The 21289-nt window shown below is 40.9% G+C and overlaps 1 protein-coding gene across 4 annotated transcripts in view; it reads right to left on the bottom strand.

Annotated features, from left to right (window-relative positions):
- Nucleotides 1-21289, bottom strand: part of kynu (kynureninase) — a 257201-nt gene that overhangs the window by 28880 nt on the left and 207032 nt on the right. For all 4 annotated transcript variants that reach the window (XM_073025850.1, XM_073025843.1, XM_073025858.1 and 1 more), the window contains 3 exons: nucleotides 14713-14811; nucleotides 14470-14543; nucleotides 1714-1766 (listed from right to left, as the gene is read on the bottom strand). In XM_073025850.1, the coding sequence (XP_072881951.1) occupies nucleotides 1714-1766; nucleotides 14470-14543; nucleotides 14713-14811 (226 nt within the window). The remainder of the gene's footprint in view (nucleotides 1-1713; nucleotides 1767-14469; nucleotides 14544-14712; nucleotides 14812-21289) is intronic.

Below are 21289 nucleotides of genomic sequence, written 5' to 3'. Positions count from 1 at the left end.
GCATTGAGGAATGCAGTGGAACAGAGAGATCTAGGAATAACAGTGCATAGTTCCCTGAAGGTGGAGTCTCATGTAGATAGGGTGGTGAAGAAGGCTTTTGGAACGCTGGCCTTTATAAATCAGAGCATTGAGTACAGAAGTTGGGATGTAATGTTAAAATTGTACAAGGCATTGGTAAGGCCAAATTTGGAATATTGTGTACAGTTCTGGTCACCGAATTATAGGAAAGATATCAATAAATTAGAGAGAGTGCAGAGACGATTTACTAGGATGTTACCAGGGTTTCAGCACTTAAGTTACAGAGAAAGGTTGAACAAGTTAGGTCTCTATTCATTGGAGCGTAGAAGGTTGAGGGGGGATTTGATCGAGGTATTTAAAATGTTGAGAGGGATAGATAGAGTTGACGTGAATAGGCTGTTTCCATTGAGAGTAGGGGAGATTCAAACGAGAGGACATGATTTGAGAGTTAGGGGGCAAAAGTTTAAGGGAAACACGAGGGGGTATTTCTTTACTCAGAGAGTGATAGCTGTGTGGAATGAGCTTCCTGTAGAAGTAGTAGAGGCCAGATCAGTTGTGTCATTTAAGGTAAAATTGGATAGGTATATGGATAGGAAAGGAGTGGAGGGTTATGGGCTGAGTGCGGGTAGGTGGGACTAGGTGAGATTAAGAGTTCGGCACGGACTAGGAGGGCCGGAATGGCCTGTTTCCGTGCTGTGATTGTTATATGGTTATATGGTTACCCACGCTCCTTCTCCCTTCCTTTCCTACCGAGAGTGATGAGCCCGATTTACTAGGCACCAGGTCATACCATCTTTAATTACCCGCAAAGTTAAGAGCACACATAAATTAGAATATGATGCAGCCCACAGTGTAGTTACAATCATTTTACAAGATAAATAGAAGTATCTACATTAAATACAGTACACAGACAACATATACACACTTACACATCCTCATTGCTAAAAAAAAATGGAATATTCTGCCATATATGGCAGGGAAGTCATCATTAAATGAACCCTTTAGGACCCATTATTGGAAGATATTGGGGAAGACATTGAAGCACGCACACTCAGCGCAACAACAGCAGAACGACGAGCTGATGTTTGTACGTAAATGCACACGTGTAAGGAGTGTGTTCACCAAGCACATCTTCAATGCTCAATTAAGAAAATTTGCTCCTAAATGTGGGAAAATTAAGCTTCATGAAAGTTAATATTTCCATATAATTAAAAAATATGAAAATATTAACTTCAAAATTTTCATTGACTTTCTTTGATCATCTATGGAAGTGGAAACTCCATTTATTTTAGCTTTAGTGCAGTGATTTTCTTCTTATCCTGGAAAACAAAATTCTTACCAATTATTAGCAATTAAGGAAGCAGAGAATTAAGCAAAAATTGGATTTAATTTGGGCAAAATTAAAGTAATTCATTGAAAAGGATAAGCTTAAGTAGCTTCTAAATAGTGAAAAGAAAAATAAATTACATATTTAAAATTTCAACATAAGTAACAGTGAAGAAAACTCAGTTTAAAAGACAAAATATTATGGGTTCTCAAAAATGGCTTCCATGAGAGTAATGATATGTTCATTGGGATTCTATATTCTAACCATATTCAAAATCAAAATATGAGAGAAACACAGTATGTACTGCTAACATTTTTATTTCCAACCTCACTAAATACAAATAATAAAGTTCAGAATATGTTCCTTACTGTTGTCCATCTGAAATCTGGATTTAAAGTTATGACTCCACCAACCAAGTAACCTGAAAAATAAGCAATAAATATAATTTACAAAGCTAATCCATGCTTTGGGGACTATTATTCAACCAATTTCTCAAAATAAATCAGGCCCTTCATTGTTATCTGTGAAATCTGCAAAGTTTGGATTGTTGTACTTTATAAAATAGTAACTAAATTTTAAAAGAATATTTTTGTCAAGTGCTGTGAGATATATTCAGAGAGGCTGTCAAAGGAAATATTGGTTATCATTTCAAACTGATATTAAACAACCATACCTAGACATTGGCTTCATCTACTTCTGGTACACTAAACTGTTACCGAGTTTAGCATAAATACCCATAGAGGTCTGTTAAAAATGCACATGCACATTGTTTAAGTAGCATAATGGAAGTTTTCACCAGGAAAGATGTGCAAAAGTATGTGCTCCTTGGTGGGTCCATACTCAGTTGAAAATAAATGCATTTAATTTGCTATACAGCAATTGGAGAGGTCATCATCCTTAAAAGGTTTATTTCCCATAGTAGACAGACCACAACAACATACATTATCTTCTAAAGAGAGAAGTTGCAGAGGAGAAGGTGGGAGCTCAAACACTTGCTGTGATTTATATGACCTGGCTAGTGAAGGTCATGGCATAAGTGAGGTCTTATGGCGTGGTGGAGATGCTCACAGTAAGGCAGGATATGAGTAGAATATTATTGCAGAAGGTGGCTTGGGTTATCTCCTCCAGATGTGAAAATCCACTGACAACGGGGGAATATGATGAGTAATACAATAATTTCACAAGACGTGTCAAGAGGAATCTCAACCACTGTAAAAAAAAATCTGATTTCATAAAGGCATATAAACATAGACAGGCAAATTCTTCCAATTACACACAAAAAAATCTACCCTTTCCTACATCATTTTTAGCATTATCATCTAATGCATACTTCACTCTCCAAATGCAAGAAAATTTAAAGTTAATCATCATTTCCATTTAGATTAAGACAGCACAGAGGGTAACGACAGGCACCACAGACAGGCCTCATGAATTCTGCGTCTGAAAGAATGTGGACATAATATCCTTCTGCTCCCTATCAGCAAATAGCCTGTTCGTGGCCATCCCACCTCATGAACACTGGCTGTACATATCTGCTGGGTCTGCTGACAAAAATTGTTTCATTGTGAATACACCTTTCCCTTTGACTAGACTGATACTAGGCACTCTGAATTTCATGGGAGTATCTTGATTTTTTTTTAAATGGCTATGGCTGAAATGCAATTATTTTCTGTTCTGTCTCTGCTGTACAGACAGGTCATTGTTTCCCTCACATTCCTCCCGAACCTGAGAAAACAGAGCAGCGGCGACAAAAGGTAAGATGAAGAGTGAAGGGGAAAAAGGAGAAAAGGCAATGATGATCATTGCCTGTTTTTGCTCCTGACTTCACAACTCAGAGAGCGATTGGTGAGAGGAATAGGTCAGAGACAAAAGTCACAGGGACATTTACCAGACAATTAGCATAGGAGGCAGCATGGTAGCGCAGTGGTTAGCACAACGCTTTATGGTACCAGTGACCCGGGTTTAATCCCCAGCGTTGTTTGTAGGGAGCTTATATGATCTCCCTGTGACCACGTGGATTTCCTCCAGGTGCTCCGGTTTCTTCCCACAGGCCAAAGATGTTGGTTAATTGGTCGTGATTAGGCTATGATTAAATTGGTGGTTGCTAGCCGGCGTGGCTCAAAGGACTGTAAGGACCTTTTCTGTGCTGTATCTCAATAAATAAATAAAGACAGATGCAAGAGACTGCAGTGTAGAGTGAATAATTATCTGCTGGAAGAACTGGGAAAGTTGAGCAGCATCTGTACAAGGAAGGAATTACCAGTATTTCAGGTCAGACTTTAGAATAGGGAAGCCAGTGTTAGGGTACCACCGAAAGGAAGTTCTCACACTTACATTCATTTTCAAAGGAATCAGATTATTGCTCAGGGTTGGAAGGTTTCCAAGATGAGACTGCTTTAACAGCTCAAAAAGATGACTTTGACATTGTCGTGCTACCTGGTTGAATGCCAGGTCCACGATTCTGGTGATACATGTCCTTCTGATGCTCAGTGCCACTGGTTCAGGAAACTGCTGCAATGGAGGCAGATGAAGTCTTTCTGCTTCAATGCCTACCCAGCTGGAGGTCCACTCTCCACTGCACACGAGTGGCTTGGGCTTTTTCGGGAACACCAGAAGCAGCTCAATGTCCTCACTGTGCAGAGACATGGTACTGATGAGCAGTTATTATTCACACTGAGCAGTGGAATGGTACTAATGAGCAGACTGCCAGTCTCCATGGTCAATCCAAGAGCAGCTTGCGATTGCTGATGAGCAAGAGAAAGTTGCACGTGAGCAGCTAGCTGTTCAGCGTGAACAGAGGGATGCGGCCATACATAGACAGCTCTGCCACACGCACCTGGGCGCACGCTGCTCTTCTGTAGATGCAGTGCACAGGAACTTGTCTCTCTGTTTTCTAAATGACAACATGGCCCACCCACCTCCAAAATCCCTCTACTCATCACCCCACCCCTTACAAATATCTTTGTAGGCAGAGTACTCTGCTTAGATGCTGAAAACAGATAACTCCAAAGCAGGAAAAATACATTAGCAAACTAACACCTGCAATTTGGGGTCATCAACCTTCTCTGCTCCAGGTTTCAAGACCAAAGTGTTCATGTATCCACAGATCACCATGCCATTGTCTATCTGGTTTCCTGAGAGATCACTAGCCTCTGCAGGTGCAGGATTTGAAGTCTCCATTAGGAGGACACCACTTCCTTGCCACTGCATCCTCTCAGACAGCAGCCTCCTTTACATTAGCGAGACCCGACGCAGATTGGGGGCACCACAACAGACCGGATCTCCCAGTTGCCACCCACTACAACTCTGCTTCACATTCCCATTTGGATATGTCCATACATGGCCTCCTCTACTTCCATGATGAGGCCAAACTCAGGTTGGAGGAGCAACACCTCATATACCGTCTGGGTAGTCTCCAGCCCCTTGGCATGAACATTGAATTCTCCAGCTTCCGGTAATTCCCTCCCCCTCCCTTCCCCAATTGCAGTTTCACTCTGCCTCCTCCTCCAGCTACCTATCACCTCCCTCATGGTTCCACCTCCTTCTACTACCCATTGTGCTTTCCCCTTACATTCCTTCTTTACCTTTCCTGCCTATCCCCTCCCTCACCCCATGATCTGCCATTGTTGGATGCATCAGCAAGGGAAATTAGGCTGAGTACAGGGCTACGGTGGGAAACTTTGTCACATGGTGTGAGCAGAATCACCTGCAGCTTAATGTGAAAAAGACTAAGGAGCTGGTGGTGGACCTGAGGAGGGCTAAGGCACCGGTGACCCCTGTTTCCATCCAAGGGGTCAGTGTGGACATAGTGGAGGATTACAAATACCTGGGGATACGAATGGACAATAAACTGGACTGGTCAAAGAACACTGAGGTTATCTACAAGAAGGGTCAGAGCCGTCGCTATTTCCTGAGGAGACTGAGGTCCTTTAACATCTGCCGGACGATGCTGAGGATGTTTTATGAGGCTGTGGTGGCCAGAGTTATCATGTTTGCTGTTGTGTGCTGGGGCAGCAGGCTGAGGGTAGCAGACACCAACAGAATCAACAAACTCATTTGTTAGGCCAGTGATGTTGTGGGGGTGGAACTGGACTCTCTGACGGCGGTGTCTGAAAAGAGGATGCTGTCCAAGTTGCATGCCATCTTGGACAATGACTCCCATCCACTCCATAATGTACTGGTTAGGCACAGGAGTACATTCAGCCAGAGACTCATTCCACCGAGATGTAACACTGAGCGTCATAGGAAGTCATTCCTACCTGTGGCCATCAAACTTTACAACTCCTCCCTCGAAGTGTCAGATACCCTGAGCCAATAGGTTGGTCCTGGACTTATTTCCACTTGCCATGATTAACTTATTGTTATTTAATTATTTATGGTTTTATATTGCTTTATTTCTTCACTATTCTTGGTTGGCACAACTGTAACGAAACCCAATTTCCCTCGGGATCAATAAAGTCTGTCTGTCTGTCTGTCTGATATTTCCCCTTACTGGTTTTTCACCTGGTACCTACCAGCTTTCTCCTTCCCACCCTCTCCCCACCTTCTTTATAGGGCCCCTGCCCCCTTCCTTTTTAGTCCTGACAAAGGGTCTCGGCTGGAAACGTTGACTGTTCATTTCCACGGATGCTGCCCGACCTGCTGAGTTCCTCCAGCGTGTTGTGTGTGTTGCTATATGAATATGTTTTCCACTATGACTTAGTACATGTCATAACAAATAACCAATTTATCAATAGTTGAGTATGACCTTCAATATAGAACATTGAACATGGAAGAGCAGGCTCTTTGGTGCACAATGTTGTAACAACCTTTTAACCTACGTACTTCCCTTCCACAAAGCCCTCCATTTTTCCTTCATTGGTGTGCCTGTCTTAGAGTTTCTTTAATGACCCTAATGTATCGGTCTCTACCACCACACCTGGCATTACATTCCACACCCACCACTCTACATACAAAAGACCCACCTCTGACATCCTCCCTATACTTTCCTCTATTCACCTTACAATTATACCTTCTTATATTAACCATTTCAACCTTGGAATAAAGGCGCTGGCTGTCACTCTATCAGTGTTTCTTACTATCTTATATAACTGTATCACATCACCTCTCTTCCTCTTTTACTTCAAAGCCAATAGCCCTAGCTCGCCCAAACCTTCTTCATTAGACATGCTTTCTGATCCAGGCAGCGTCCTGGTAAATCTCCTCTGTAACCTCTCTAAAGCTTCCACATCCTTCCTATAATGAGGGAATCTGAACTGATTCCAAGTAAATATCAAACTGATTACCACCTTATGAAGCTTATTTGCTGTTTGTTCAATTTTATTATGTCACCGTCTGTGCGAGTGATAGAGAAATATAAGAGAGGCAACAAATTGAGATGAATCTTTTGCTATATGCTAGCAGTTCTCTCAGAGAATCCTGACTTGTATGTGATTAAAAGCTCCTTGAATTGTTGAATAAGGATTAGTGAAAAGTGATTGCTTGTACAGGATTAGTTCCAACTGCCACAACCTATGGACGCATTTTCAAGGACTCTTTATCTCATGTTCTCTATTTTTTTTCTTATGTATTTGCTCAGTTTGTTGTCCTTTGCAGATTGGTTGTTTGTCCGTCCTGTTGGGTGCAGTCTTTCATTGCTTCTATTGTGTTTCTTGGATTTAAGTGTGTTTGCCCACAAGGAAACAAATTTCAGGATTGTATATGGTGACATATATGTACTTTGATAATAAATTTACTTTGAACTTTGAAGTTGTTGCAATATGAGTAAAATGCTGTGCATCTACTGCTGATAGTTTATCTCTTGTGCCCCCCTGTAGAACTTGAAACGGTCAATTGATGCAAGGCTTAAAATGAATATCAGTTGATTTCTCATGAGGAACTTGTTATTGCTGACAGATTGTACATTTCATTGCTTGAAATACCAACCCCTCAGTGCATTATTCATTGAACGGCAATCTTATTAATATGTGATTATGGGCATAAGCCATAATTTCTATGGGTATGATGCTGACTGGCTACCACTGATGTTTAGCTGTAATCCAAAAGGATCAATAATTAAAATGATATATCTACTGGGATGTTTTCTGATAATGCTACAATGAAATATGGATCACTGGCCATTAGATGAGGCATGATTATTGCATGCGTGGGTGGTATTAATGCAGTTGCCCAGGAATTCTGTGCCTGGAAGTATGAACTTCACAGTGGAGTCAAAACCCTATGCTGTGTTAATGCTGGATCTCCCAGACTCCCTGATATGGGATATGAATTGATCAAAAGACACAGGAGCAGATTTAGGCCATTTGGCCCTTTGAGTTTGCTCTGCTATTCAATCATGGTTAATTTATTATCCCTCTCAATCCCAAAAAAACATCTAGCAGAATACTTTGAATTGTGTGTACCTATCAATCGGTCTGCTGGAGACCACCACATCAGAAAGTTCCTCTGAGCTACTTGTGGCAGAATTTCTATGTGTACTCTTCCTCTTGGAAATGGGTGCCTTCACAATTCCAACCCCTTCCACTGATTTCAGATCACTTCTGCTCTTTGTAGACTCATAATGTACAGATCTCATCTTAACCTGCCCAGCAATGTAACCATTTGAGCTGGAATTGTTAAATTTTCCAGACAGACAGGATCTCCCGGTTGCCACTCACTTCAACTCTCCCTCTTATTCCCATTTGGACATGTCCATACATGGCCTCCTCTACTGCCATGATGAGGCCAAACTTCGGTTGGAGGAACAACATCTCATATACCATCTGGGCAGTCTCCAGCCCCTTGGTATGAACATCGAATTCTCCAACTTCCGGTAATTCACCTCTCTCTCTTCCCCATCCCACCTCTACTGTCTCCTCTTCTAGCTGCCTATCACTTCTCATGACGCTGTTTTCTTCTACTACCGATAGTGCTTTCCCCTTAGTTACCTTCTTCACCCCTCCTGCCTAAACCTCACCCCTTGATCTTTCCTCTGATTGGTTTTCCACCCTCTCCCCACCTTCTTTATAGGGCCCCTGCCCCCTCCTTCTTTAGTCCTGACGAAGGGTTTCGACCTGAAATGTTGACTGCTTCTTTCAACGGATGTTGCCCGACCTGCTAAGTTCATCCAGCTTTTTTGTACATCTTGATTTAACCACAGCATCTGCAGTGCACTTTTGTGTTAAATTTTCCATCTTCTCACACTTCTACAAAAACCCGTGCTAGGTTCCAGTTCTTTGTTATTTCAAGAGAACATGTCCAACACCTATAAAAACCGACTACAGTATTAGTGATGAGAATACCATTGTCTTTCCCAGTTGCAGACTTACCACTGGTTGACTGAGCATTCATTCATCATCATCATCATCATCATCATCATCATCATTATGTACCGTGTTGTATGACATGGGGGATCATAGCCTATGACCATGATTAATCTTCACAAATTTTTCTACAGAAGTGGTTTGCCATTGCCTTCTTCTGGGCAGTGTCTTTCCAAGATGGGTGAACCCAGCCATTATCAATACTCTTCAGAGATTGTCTATCTGGTGTCAGTTGTCACATAACTAGGGCATGTTATATGCACCAGTTGCTCTTAACACCATCTACCACCTGGTCCGATGGCTTCACGCGAGGCTCCTCAGGGAAGAGATGAGCGGCCTAAGCACCTTGCCCAAGGGGTACCTGCAGGTGAGCGGAGGGAAGGAGTACCTTATGCCTCCTTTGGTAGAGATGCATCTCCACCCACTACTTCATTAGGCTACTCTAAAGATGCCATCTGAAAATCGAACAACATCTTGAAGTATGAAACGAAGAGTGTTGTAAAGGTGAGATACAATAGGATTAAAGTGGATAGCAAAACGTACAGAGGAAGATGTGTGATTAACTCAAGCCTATGTCCAGCTACATTTAGCAGAGCAGGTTAATATGAGCAATCGCACCCGTTCCTGCTATTGTGACCATTTGGGCTTCAGCTAGCCCTGAAGGAGAATGGGTGCTGGTGTGTAACACTAGATGGTTACACAATGAGCTTATCATGATTGAAAGCTGCCACTGCATGGAAGAGGTGAGATGTCCTTCTGACCCTGCATTAGTGGCAAATGCCCAGCTGTGTTGGCTATGAATCTTTTTATTATTTTTTTAACTTTATTGAGATACAGCGTGGAATAGGCCCTTCGAGTCACACCACCCAGCAATCCCTTGATTTAATCTGAGCATAATCATGGGACAATTTAAAATGACCAAGTTAACCTACTAACTGGTAAATCTTTGGACTATGGAAGGAAACCTGAGCACCCAGAGGAAACCCACACAATCACGGGGGATAAAGTACAAACTCCTTACAGGCAGTGGTAGACATTGAAACTGGGTCACCTGTACTGTAAAGTGATTTGCTAACCACTATGCTACCCATGGTTTTAACCATGTTGTGAATTGAAGGTCGATACCATGAGAAATATGTGAAGTGAATGCAGCAGGTGAGACTTGGTATCGAAAGATCCTTTCACTAACTTGTAGATCGGTTCAACTTGATCATGGATAAAGATAGATCTGGTCCTCGGGTTGAAGTTCTAAACTGGAAAAAGGCCAAATTTGAAGAAATGAGAAAGGATCTAAAAAGCATGGGTTGGGACAAGTTATTCTCTGGCAAGGGTGTGATTGGTAAGTGGGAGGCCTTCAAAGGTGAAATTTTTGAGAGAGCAGAGTTTGTATGTTCCTGTCAGGATTAAAGGCAAATTGAATAAGTATAAGGAACCTTAGTTCTCAAGGGATATTGGAACTCTGATAAAGAAGAAGAGAGAGATGGATGACATGTATAGGAAACAGGGAGCAAATAAGGTGCTTGAGGGGTATAAAAAGTGCAAAAAAAATACTTAAGAAAGAAATCAAGAGAGTTAAAAGAAGACAGGAGGTAGCTTTGGCAGTCAAGGTGAAGGATAATCCAAAGAGCTTCTACAGATATATTAAGAGCAAAAGAATAGTAAGGGATAAAATTGGTCCTCTTGAAGATCAGAGTGGTTGGCTCTGTATGGAACCAAAAGAAAGGGGGGAGATCTTAAATGTTTTTTTTGCATCTATATTTACTAAGGAAACTGACATGGAGTCACTGGAAATAAGGCAAACAAGTAGTGAAGTCATGGAACCTATACAGATTAAAGAAGAGGAGGTGCTTGCTATCTTGAGGCAAATCAGAGTAGATAAATCCCCAGGACCTGACAGAGTATTCCCTTGGACCTTGAAGGAGACTACCGTGCAGAAATTGCAGGGGCGCTGGCAGATATATTTAAAATGTCAGTATCTACGGGTAAGGTGCCGGAGGATTGGAGGATAGCTCATGTTGTTCCGTTGTTTAAAAAAGGCTCTAAAAGTAATCCGGGAAATTATAGGCTGGTAAGTTTGACGTCGGTAGTAGGTAAATTATTGGAAGGAATACTAAGAGATAAGATCTACAAGTATTTGAATAGACAGGGACTTATTTGGAAGAGTCAACATGGCTTTGTGCGTGGTAGGTCATGTTTAACAAATCTATTAGAGTTTTTCGAGGAGGTTACCAGGAAAGTGGATGAAGGGAAGGCAGTGGATGTTGTCTACGTGGATTGGAAGGTGTTTGACAAAGTCCCGCATGGGAGGTTACTTAGGAAGATTCAGTCGCTAGGTATACATGGTGAGGTAGTAAATTGGATTAGACATTGGCTCAATGGGAGAAGCCGGAGAATGGTAGTGGAGAATTGCTTCTCTGAGTGCAGGCCTGTGACTAGTGGTGTGCCACAGGGATCAGTGCTGGGTCCATTGTTATTTGTCATCTATATCAATGATCTGGATGATAATGTGGTAAATTGGATCAGCAAATTTGCTGATGATACAAAGATTGAAGGTGTAGTGGACAGTGAGGGAGGTTTTCAAAGCTTGTAGAGGGATTTGGACCAGCTGGAAAAATGGGCTGAAAAATGGCAGATGGAGTTTAATACAGACAAGTGTGAGGTAATGCATTTTGGAAGGACAAACCAAGGTAGAACATACAAGGTAAATGGTAGGGCACTGAGGAGTGCAGTAGAACAGAGGGATCTGGGAATACAGATACAAAATTCCCTAAAAGTGGCGCCACAGGTAGATAGGGTCGTAAAGAGAGCTTTTGGTACATTGACCTTTATAAATCAAAGTATTGAGTATAAGAGTTGGAATGTTATGGTGAGGTTGTATAAGACATTGGTGAGGCTGAATTTGGAGTATTGTGTGCAGTTTTGGTCACCTAATTACAGGAAGGATATTAATAAGGTTGAAAGAGCGCAGAGAAGGTTTACAAGATGTTGCCGGGACTTGAGAAACTGAGTTACAGAGAAAGGTTGAATAGGTTAGGATTTTTTTTCCTGGAGCGTAGAAAATTGAGGGGAGATTTGATAGAGGTGTATAAAATTTTGATGGGTATAGATAGAGTGAATGCAAGCAGGCTTTTTCCACTGAGGCTAGGGGAGGAAAAAACCAGAGGACATGGGTTAAGGGTGAAGGGGGGAAAAGTTTAATGGGAACATTAGGGGGGGCTTCTTCACACAGAAAGTGGTTGGAGTGTGGAATGAGCTGTCAGATGAAGTGGTAAATGCGGACTCACTTTTAACATTTGAGAAAACCTTGGACAGGTACATGGATGAGAGGTGTATGGAGGGATATGGTCCAGGTGCAGGTCAGTGGGACTAGGCAGAACAATGGTTCAGCACAGCCAAGAAGGGCCAAAAGGCCTGTTTCTATGCTGCAATGTTCTATGGTTCTGTTGACCCCTACTGCCCTTGACCATATTCATACCGGGACATCTGCACTCTGCAATACAAGATTTTACTCCTCCTTGTCACTATTTTCAACAATGACGGCAATTTATCTTCTGAAATCTTTTGATTCTTCTATCTTATGTGGAGTGCTCTATTTCCCTACTGAGTTCCAAGTTCAAGTTTAATGTCATTCAACCATACATGAATACCCATGAATACAGCCCAAGTGGAACACTGTTACTCTGGGGACAAGGTGCAAAACACAGTACCAACAGTCACACACAGCACAAGGCACGTATAGCACATATTAAAAAAAACATTAAAAAAAAGTCAAGCTCCCAATGCACAGAAAAAAAATTGTGCAAACTATAAAAGTAAGCAAATAACATTCCGTACTGAAGAACTGAAGTAAAAGGTCCTCCTTTTAATGAAGTGAGGTGGTCTGTAGTATGCTCTGCAGGATGCTGAAACAATAGTAATGAGAATACTCTATGACTTCCCTGCACTGCCAATATTATGCTTAATGCATTTCAAATAAGTGCCCTTCATCATCCATGTAGGCACATTCAAAATGGTGTAGAAACTCAGCAGGCCAGACTGCATCTATGGAGAGAAATAAACAGTCAACATTTTGGACCAAGACCCTTTGTTCAAGAGCTCAGCCTGAAATGTCGACTGTTTATTGAACTCCATATATGCTACCTAATCGACGGAGTGCCTCCGGCATTATGTGCGGATTTCCAGCATCTGCAGAATCTCATGCATTCATCATCCATGTCCCCCTTTTACATGTACTATCCAATCTAGCTCCATTCAATTCTCCATTTTATAACACTCCTACTCCCATCTATTAAGATGTTTTCCCACTCCTTTTTACGAGGGTATCTTTTAAGTTTAAGATCCACATTGAGAGTACATTTTAAATGGTTCACAGGGCATGTTGCCAAGAACACTTGAAGGCATCATTCAGGTAATTTCATGAGGCACTTACTTACAATTCATTATCTTAACTGCAATGTACAGAAATTATATACTGCTCTGGTGGCACCTAACCATTGAGTTGCTGGAATCTCAGTTCTGCTTCAGGCTGAAAATTGGTAGTAAGGGATTGACTACCCTTTATAGACCTGCTCAATTTTCTGTTTTCTTTAAATCATGTGTAACTGGGAGTGATTTGCACCTACTAGTTTTTCAGCAAAGGCAAAATTACCTTCAAAACTCTATCAATCATTTCAATGGAAACTTGAATTCAGTCAACTGGCCAATTAGAGCCAGTCAGGCCACAAAACATGCTACCAGATAAGTTCATTGTAATAGTAGGAAAGCAACACTTCTTCAGAAAGGTGACACACACAAAATGCTGGAAGAACTCAACGGGTCAGGCAGTATCTATGGAGAAGAGTAAACAGTTGACTTTTCAAGCTGGGACCCTTTTTCTGGACTGAGAAGGAAGGGGGAAGATGCCTGAATAAAAAGATGGGGAGAGGGGAGGAGAAAGGGAAGGAAGAGGAGAGCTGAGGAAACCAGAGAAGTGAAAGGTCAGAGTGGGGAATAGAGTAGGTGGAAGGGGAAATTTGTTCACTGGAAGGAGAAATTGATATTTATACCATCGAGTTGGAGAGTACTCAGACAGAATATGGGTTGTTGCTCGATCACTCTGATGGTGCCCTCATCTTGGCACAAGAGGAGGCCGTGGATTGCGATGTCGAACAGGAATGAGAATGGGAATTAAAATGTTTGGCCGCTGGGAAGTCCTGCTTGTGGCGGATGGTGCAGATGTGCTCAACGAAGTGAGCCCCCGATTTACAACGGGTCTCCCCAACGTAGAATCAGCCACATTGACAGCAACAGGCACAGAAGACGACCCCAGCAGATTCACAGGTGAACTGTTACCTCTGCTGGAAGGACTGTTTGGGGCCCTGAATGGAGAGGAGGAAGGATGCTGATTTACATATTCACGAGGCTGAAAGGAGTGAAATGGTGAAAAGCAAGAAGCAATGTAGTATTCTGAGAACTGATGGAAGTAGTCCATTGTTACTAATTATGGATTATATATCCTTTCATGGGGACAAAACAGCAAAATGTAGTTAGTAAGGATTACATATTTAATTGGCTTGTTTAACAACAGGGTATCCAGAAGCCCCATGGGAAATGGCTAATAAGACATAAATGAAAAACCATATTTAATTCAATAAATGTTAAATTAATTTTTTGAATTATGTTATTTATGTGTAGTATGTAACTGTTTAAGCTTTCACTAATATTTTTCTTGAGGTTATGGCAAAATTATTTTAAATGCCATCCTTAATTAACATTTGCCACCAATTATAAGACAAAAAATTTTATTGATTAAATTTAGTTGGGTTTCTGACACATGATACTTACGTTGGCTTTATGGTAGATTTATGTTTTTCATGTATATATGCTCCTGCTAAAGCTCCAGCACCAGAATTCAAATACTGCAACGTATTAATAAAAGGTAATTTGTTTATTTTCATATTGACTTCACAGGTTTTCACATTTATGAAACTCAAAACACAAGTAAGTCATGAAATTTGCTTCAAAATGAATAGATATAAAAACAACCAACAATTACAATCAATGAAGCTATACAGTGGATAGTTTTACCTTGTAATTACACCAGCAGGCAAAGTCCACGTTCCAGTCATGTAGATGCAGTTCGACATTCCCAACAGCATGGGCAAGGTCAAAACCAACATAACACCCCTGCACAATACCAGTTCAAAGCCAAATTAGTTTCAAGTGCACAAACAATTTATGAAATAAAACAAACTCCAATAGTAATAGGTCGCTAAAATGGTATATATTTGCTAACAGCATTTTACCTTCTGTAAACATTTTTAGGAACATGTTTTGCTTAGCACCTTGCAGATTAAAAATACCAAAAATAACAAAAAAAAAAGAAGGCATGTTACAAAGTTTGCTGAGTTGTATTTTCTTGTTTCATAAGCAGCACTGTCAGGATGGATGTGAAACTTTCTCCCAACTGTGAACAAGTACTGAAATAGCAATGTTTTGGGAGACTATCAGACCAAGTGGTTGCCTCTTAATTATATAGCTCTTAAAAGTGCCCTTCAGCTCCAGGGATGGAGAATACCTCCGAGAACAGCAATGAATAACTGTGTTTCTAATATTTCGTTGATAGGTAATCTGTGGGGATGTTACTTCTCCTTTTATGTTTCAGCAGTATAATTGAGGGGAAAAAACACCCTTTGGACAAAAAGCTCCTTCCGTGATGCTAGCCTTTATTCTACCCACAAAGGGACCAGATAGTTAAGGATGGGTAGCAGATGTCATACATGGTTACCTTATGTCAACCGCAGATGTTGGAAATAGATGTTATTAATCCAGCAGGGATTGGCGTGTTCTATATTCTAAAATACCTTTCCAGAGTATACAGTCGGTTTAATGGTTTCCTACTGAAAAAAATATGAAGCTCTTCTCAGCAGAAATATTCTTTTAATAACTCTATAATATTTGAGTGGAGCACACTGATTTTTTCTAAGATAACTGAGGCACTTATGAGAGAATCTACTGCTAATGTAGCTATGGAAAGTGTATTCACCTGGGCTGAAATATTAGTACGATTTCTGCAGGCGCCAGGTATTCTATGTGAATAAAATGGATATTTTTAACAGTTTGAGAAATTCTTAATTACACAGAAATATTGGACTGTTTTTCCATGAGCATGCTGACCATATAATTTACTTCTTTAGCGATTGAGCAGCGAGTAGGCCCTTCCAGCCCTTTGAGCCATGCTGCCCTAGCAACCCCAAACAAACCTGATTAACCCTAACCTAATCACGGGACAATTTACAATGACCAGTTAACCTAATAACCGGTACGTCTTTGGACAATGGGAGAAAATCAGAGCAGCCAGGGAAAACCCACGCATTCCATGGGGAGGACATAGGAGACTCCTTACAGAATAACGCCAGAATTAAACTCCAAACTCTGGAACACCCCAAGCTGTAATAGCATTGCGCTAACCGCTACGCTATATATAATTAGTAAAATATTACTTTAAATGTCTAGCAGTTCCAATTTTCTAAATGTTTCAAGCTTAACAATTCAATTGCCTGTCTTTACCTTTGAAATATTGTATAGCTTAATCTTTTTAAAACATATTATGAGTCTATGCACTCTTAGTCCCCTGGGAACATGCTTGCTATTCAAAAAAACATATGAGGTAGAAAGCTAAAAAGATCCTATTATCTAGAGCAGGGATAATTTTTGACCCAGGGTTGATCATTTCCTGGCCCTGAATAATTACAAAACTGGAGCAGGCGTTCTGATGGGAGTTATCATGGTAAATACATAATGACCATAATGTTTAGTTAATGAATAAAGATCAACAACGAAGAAAATCTGGCTTGAAACCCAACAAGAAAAACAGCAGACGCTGAAAATCTAAAATAAAAACAGAATATACAGGAAAAATTCAACAGGTTAAGAAGCTGAACTATGGAAATGGTTCAGGGTGAAGCTCTGTTTTTAGAAATGGGAAACAAAAACTCGCTGGCTTTAAGTTACATCTTGGTAGGGTTTTGGAATTCAAAGGACAACCAACCTAGGATTCATCTTTAGAAGCAAATTGGAGCAAACAGTTCAGGCAAAGGACAATTCTGACAAGGGACACGTACAAACACACTGGAGGAACTCAGCAGGTCGGGCAGCATCCGTTGACTGCTCATTTCAACGGATGCTGCCCGACCTGCTGAGTTCCTCCAGTGTGTTTGTACATGTTGATTTGACCACAGCATCTGCAGTGTACTTTGTGTTTACAATTCTGACAAGGGGTTTTCAGCTGAACAACTGAAAATGAATGTGAATGATGTTTATTAGTTGTATGAGCATCATTCCAATAAAATTATTGAAACCTCATTGAAATACTGGAAGTATAGGTGTGGGTCAAGCGGAATGAGAGTGTGTCTATCCGCAGCTCCTTGTGTCAAAGTAGCAATGCCTAAAAAATGCACTGGATAATCTATCTGGAACTTCTTGAAACAGTAGAATTCTTATGAATGCTGGAACTTCAAAAAAAGTTCAAAATGTTCCAAGTAAACTTATTATCAAAGTGCATATTGGTTACTTGAGGTTCATTTACATATGGGAATTCACAATAAATACAAAGAGACAAGGAAAAAAAGCAAAATAATAACAAATAAATTAGCAATAAATTTTGAGAACATGAGATGAGGAGTCCTTGAAAGCGAATCCATAGGTTGTGGGAACAGCTCAGTGTTGGGTTGAGTGAAATTACCAGTCTGGTTCAAGAGCTTGACAGCTGAGGGGTAATAAGTGTTCCTGAACCTGGTTATGTGGGTCCTGGGGCTCCCACACCTTCTTCCTGATGGCAGCAGTGAGAAGAGAGCATAGCCTGAATGATGACGGTCTCTGATGATGGATGCTGCATTCCTTTAACAGCACTCCTTATATATGTGCTCAGTGATGGGGAGGGTTTTACCTGCGATGGATCAGGCTGTATCCACTATTTATTGTAGGCTTTTTTGTTCAAGGGTATTAATGTTTCCATACCAGGCCGTGATACACCCAGTTGACATACACTCCACCGCACATCCATAGAAGTTTGTCAATATACTTGATGAGATACTGAATCTTTGCAAACTTCTAAGGAAGGAGAGGCGATGCCTTGCTTTCTTTGTAATGGCATTTATGTGCTGGACCCAAGACAGATTCTCTGAAAGGATAACTCTAAGGAATTTAAAGCTGTTGACCACCTCCAATCAGGACTGGTTTATGGGCCTCCAGTTTTCTCCTCCTGTAATCAATAACCAGCTCCTTGGTCTTGTTGGCGTTAAGTGAGAGGTTGATGTTGTGGCACCACCCAGCTGATTTTCAATCTCCCTCCTATATGCTGATTTGTTATCACATTTGATTCAGTCTACAACAGTGGAGTCATCAGCAACCTGAAGTATGGCATTGGAGGTGTGCTTAGCCCCACAGTCATAAGTATAAAGTGAGTAGAGTAGGGGGCCAGGCACACAGCCTTGTGGTGCACCTGTGCTGAAGGAGATTGTGGGGATGATGTTGCCTAACCAAATTGGCTGTGGTCTGCAAGTGAGTAAATCGTGGATTCAGTTGCACAGGATGTATTGAAGTCAAAGTCTTGAAGCTTATTGATAAGTTTTGAGGGGATGATTGTACTGAATGTAAATGGAGAGCATCCTGACATACGCACCTTCACTGTCCAGCTGTTCCAGGGTTGAGTGAAGAGACAACGAAATGGGATCTGCTGTTGGAGGACTTGAAAAGTGCCCCAGATAAAATAAATGAATGAATATGTTCTGAAGACTGTATCAATTGACAACCTTCAAAGATGTTTTTTTCCTCCTTTATGACTTTCCCTCCATAGATGCAGACTGACATCCAAAATGTTCTCAGTGCATTTTGCTATTATATCAAATCTTCAGGAAATACATTATTTCCCTTTTGTTTTCATGAACTAGTGAAGGGTGACCAGTTTCAAGATCTAGGGTTTCAGTATCTCTGAAGATCTATCCTGGGCCCAGCATATTGATGCAGAAAAGGGATGACCTTGGCTATATTTTATTTGGAGTTTGAGGAGAATTGGTATGTCACCAGAGACACTCTCAAATTTCTACAGACGTTCCGTGGAGAGCACTTTTAAATGGTTGTATCATCTGGTATGTAGGGACTGCTGTATACGGTCAGAGAAGTCAAGTCAAGTCACTTTTATTGACATTTCGACCATAACTGCTATGTACAGTACACAGTAAAAATGAGACATTTTTCAGGACCATGGTGTTATGTGACATAGTACAAAAACTAGACTGAACTATGTAAAAAACACAGAGAAAAAAAAGCTGCAGTCAGTTGTAAACTGAACCACCTCCACCATGGGTACTAGCCTCCCGAGAGTTGAGGACACCTTCAAAAGGTGCAATGCCTCAGAAAAGGTGGCATCCATCATTAAGGACTCCCGTCACCCAGGACATGCCATCTTCCCATTGCTACATCAAGAAACAGGTACAGGAGCCTGAAGACACAAACTTAGTGTCTCAAGAACAGCTTCTTTCACTCCGACACCAATGAACCCATGAACACTACCTCACAATTATTGCAATACTTAATTAATTTTATTTTTTATATACTGTATATACTTTTTGTAATTTAGTTCTAATTATTATGTGCTGCAATGTGTTGCTGCTACATAACAAGTTTCTTGACATATGCCAGTGATATTAAACCTGATACCTTTTCTGATCTGATAAATCTGAAATTTATCTTTGGGGACATCTTGGTAATATACTTGCTGCACCACAGGCAAACTGTTGCACAAGAAACAGTAAACAAATAATCTTGCCAAGATTAATTCTGCTGAATACTATTTCAGATGTAGGTAACAACCATCTGAAAGATAATGCAAGCAAACATCCAGGTATTTTTTGCAACAGATGAAACAAATAGGGCCTTTGCTCCTTTTCAAAGTGCAACTTTGCACAATATCTATAGGAGTTCTCAATTTGCAAGGGCATGATTGATCGCAATCTCCATTGTAGAAAGAGGCAGAAGCTCACACAACCATGTAAGGAAGAGTTATAACCTACTCTGGTTAACCACATGAAGCTTTGAACTTCCACTATTTTTCTTGTTCAGTGTCTTCCATTCAAATGAATATTATTGAAATTACTGATTCCTACTTTGTATTATTTATTTGTTTTGTGACTTCTGTGAATCCTCAGAATTCTTTAAAAGACCATAATATATAGAAGCAGAATTAGGCCAATCGGCCCATCGAGTGTGCTCTGCTATTTCAGCATTGCTATTCCATTCTCCCTCTCAGCCCCAATCTCCTACCTTCTCCCCATTTCCCTTTAACACCTGACCAATCATGAAACTATCAATCTCTGCCTGAAATATATGTAACAACTTGACCACCACTGACGCCTGTGGCAATGAATTCCACAGATTCACCACTCTCTGGCTAAAGAAATTCCTCCTCATCTCCATTCTAAAAGGATGCCCCTCTATTCTAAACTGTGTCCTCTGGTCCTACGCTGTCCCACCTTAGGAAATACCCCCTCCACATCCATTTTATCGAGGTCTTTCAACATTTGATATGTTTCAATTGGGTCACCACTCATTCTTCTGAATTCTAGTGAATACAGGCCCAGGACCAACAAACGCTGTTCATATGACAAACTGTTTAATCCAAGGATTATTTTTGTAAACCTCCTTTGAACCTTCTCCAGCGTCAGCTCATCCTTTCTAAGGGGCCCAAAACCGCTCACAGTACTCCAAGTGAGGCCTCACCAGTGCCTTATAAAGCTTGAACATTACATCCCTGCTTTTATATTCTAGTCTTCTTGAACTAAATGCTAACATCACATTTGCCATCCTCACCACCAACTCAACCTGCAAATTAACCTTTAGGGAATTCTGCACAAGGATCCAAGTCCCTATGAACTCAGGTTTTTTTTTAAATTTTCTCTCCATTTAGAAAACAGACTTCTTTTTATTTCTTCTATCAAAATATATGATCATACACTTCCCAACACTGTATTCCACCTGCCATTTCTTTGACCATTATCCTAATCTGTCTAAGTCATTCTGCAGCCTCTACTTCTTTATCACAACCTGCCCCTCCAGCTACCTTCATATCATCAAAAAGCCATCAATTCAGTGAGGAATTAATGAGGAGGCTGAGCAGCCTGAAGTCATGGTGCACATTGGTGCCAATGACATTGTTAGGAAAAGGAATGAAGTTCTGAAGAGTTAATGTAGAGAAGTAGGAAGGAAGCTAAAAAGTAAGAGCTCAAGGATAGAAATCTCTGGATTGTTGCCTGTGCCACGCACCGGTGAGGTAAGAATAGGAAGTTACAGTAGATAAATGTGTAGCTGAAGAATTGGTACAGGGGCCAGGGATTCAGATTTGTGAGTCATTGGGATATCTTTTGAGGAAGGTATCATCATCATCATCATCATGTGTCGTGTCGTACGACCTGTGCCATCCTGATTCCATGACCATGATTATTCTCAGCAAAGTTTTCTACGGAAGTGGTTTACCATTGACATCTTCCGGGCAGTGTCTTTACAAGATGGGTGACCCCAGCCATAGTCAATACTCTTCAGAGATTGTCTGCTTGGCATCATTGTTCAATCCAAAAAAGCGTGTTGGAAGACTGAACGTGAATGCAGA

The sequence above is a fragment of the Hemitrygon akajei genome, chromosome 2 (genome assembly GCF_048418815.1).
Source record: "Hemitrygon akajei chromosome 2, sHemAka1.3, whole genome shotgun sequence".
NCBI lineage: Eukaryota > Metazoa > Chordata > Chondrichthyes > Myliobatiformes > Dasyatidae > Hemitrygon > Hemitrygon akajei.
Note: the sequence above shows the minus strand (reverse complement) of the source record. Positions and strands in the feature narration are given on the sequence as shown.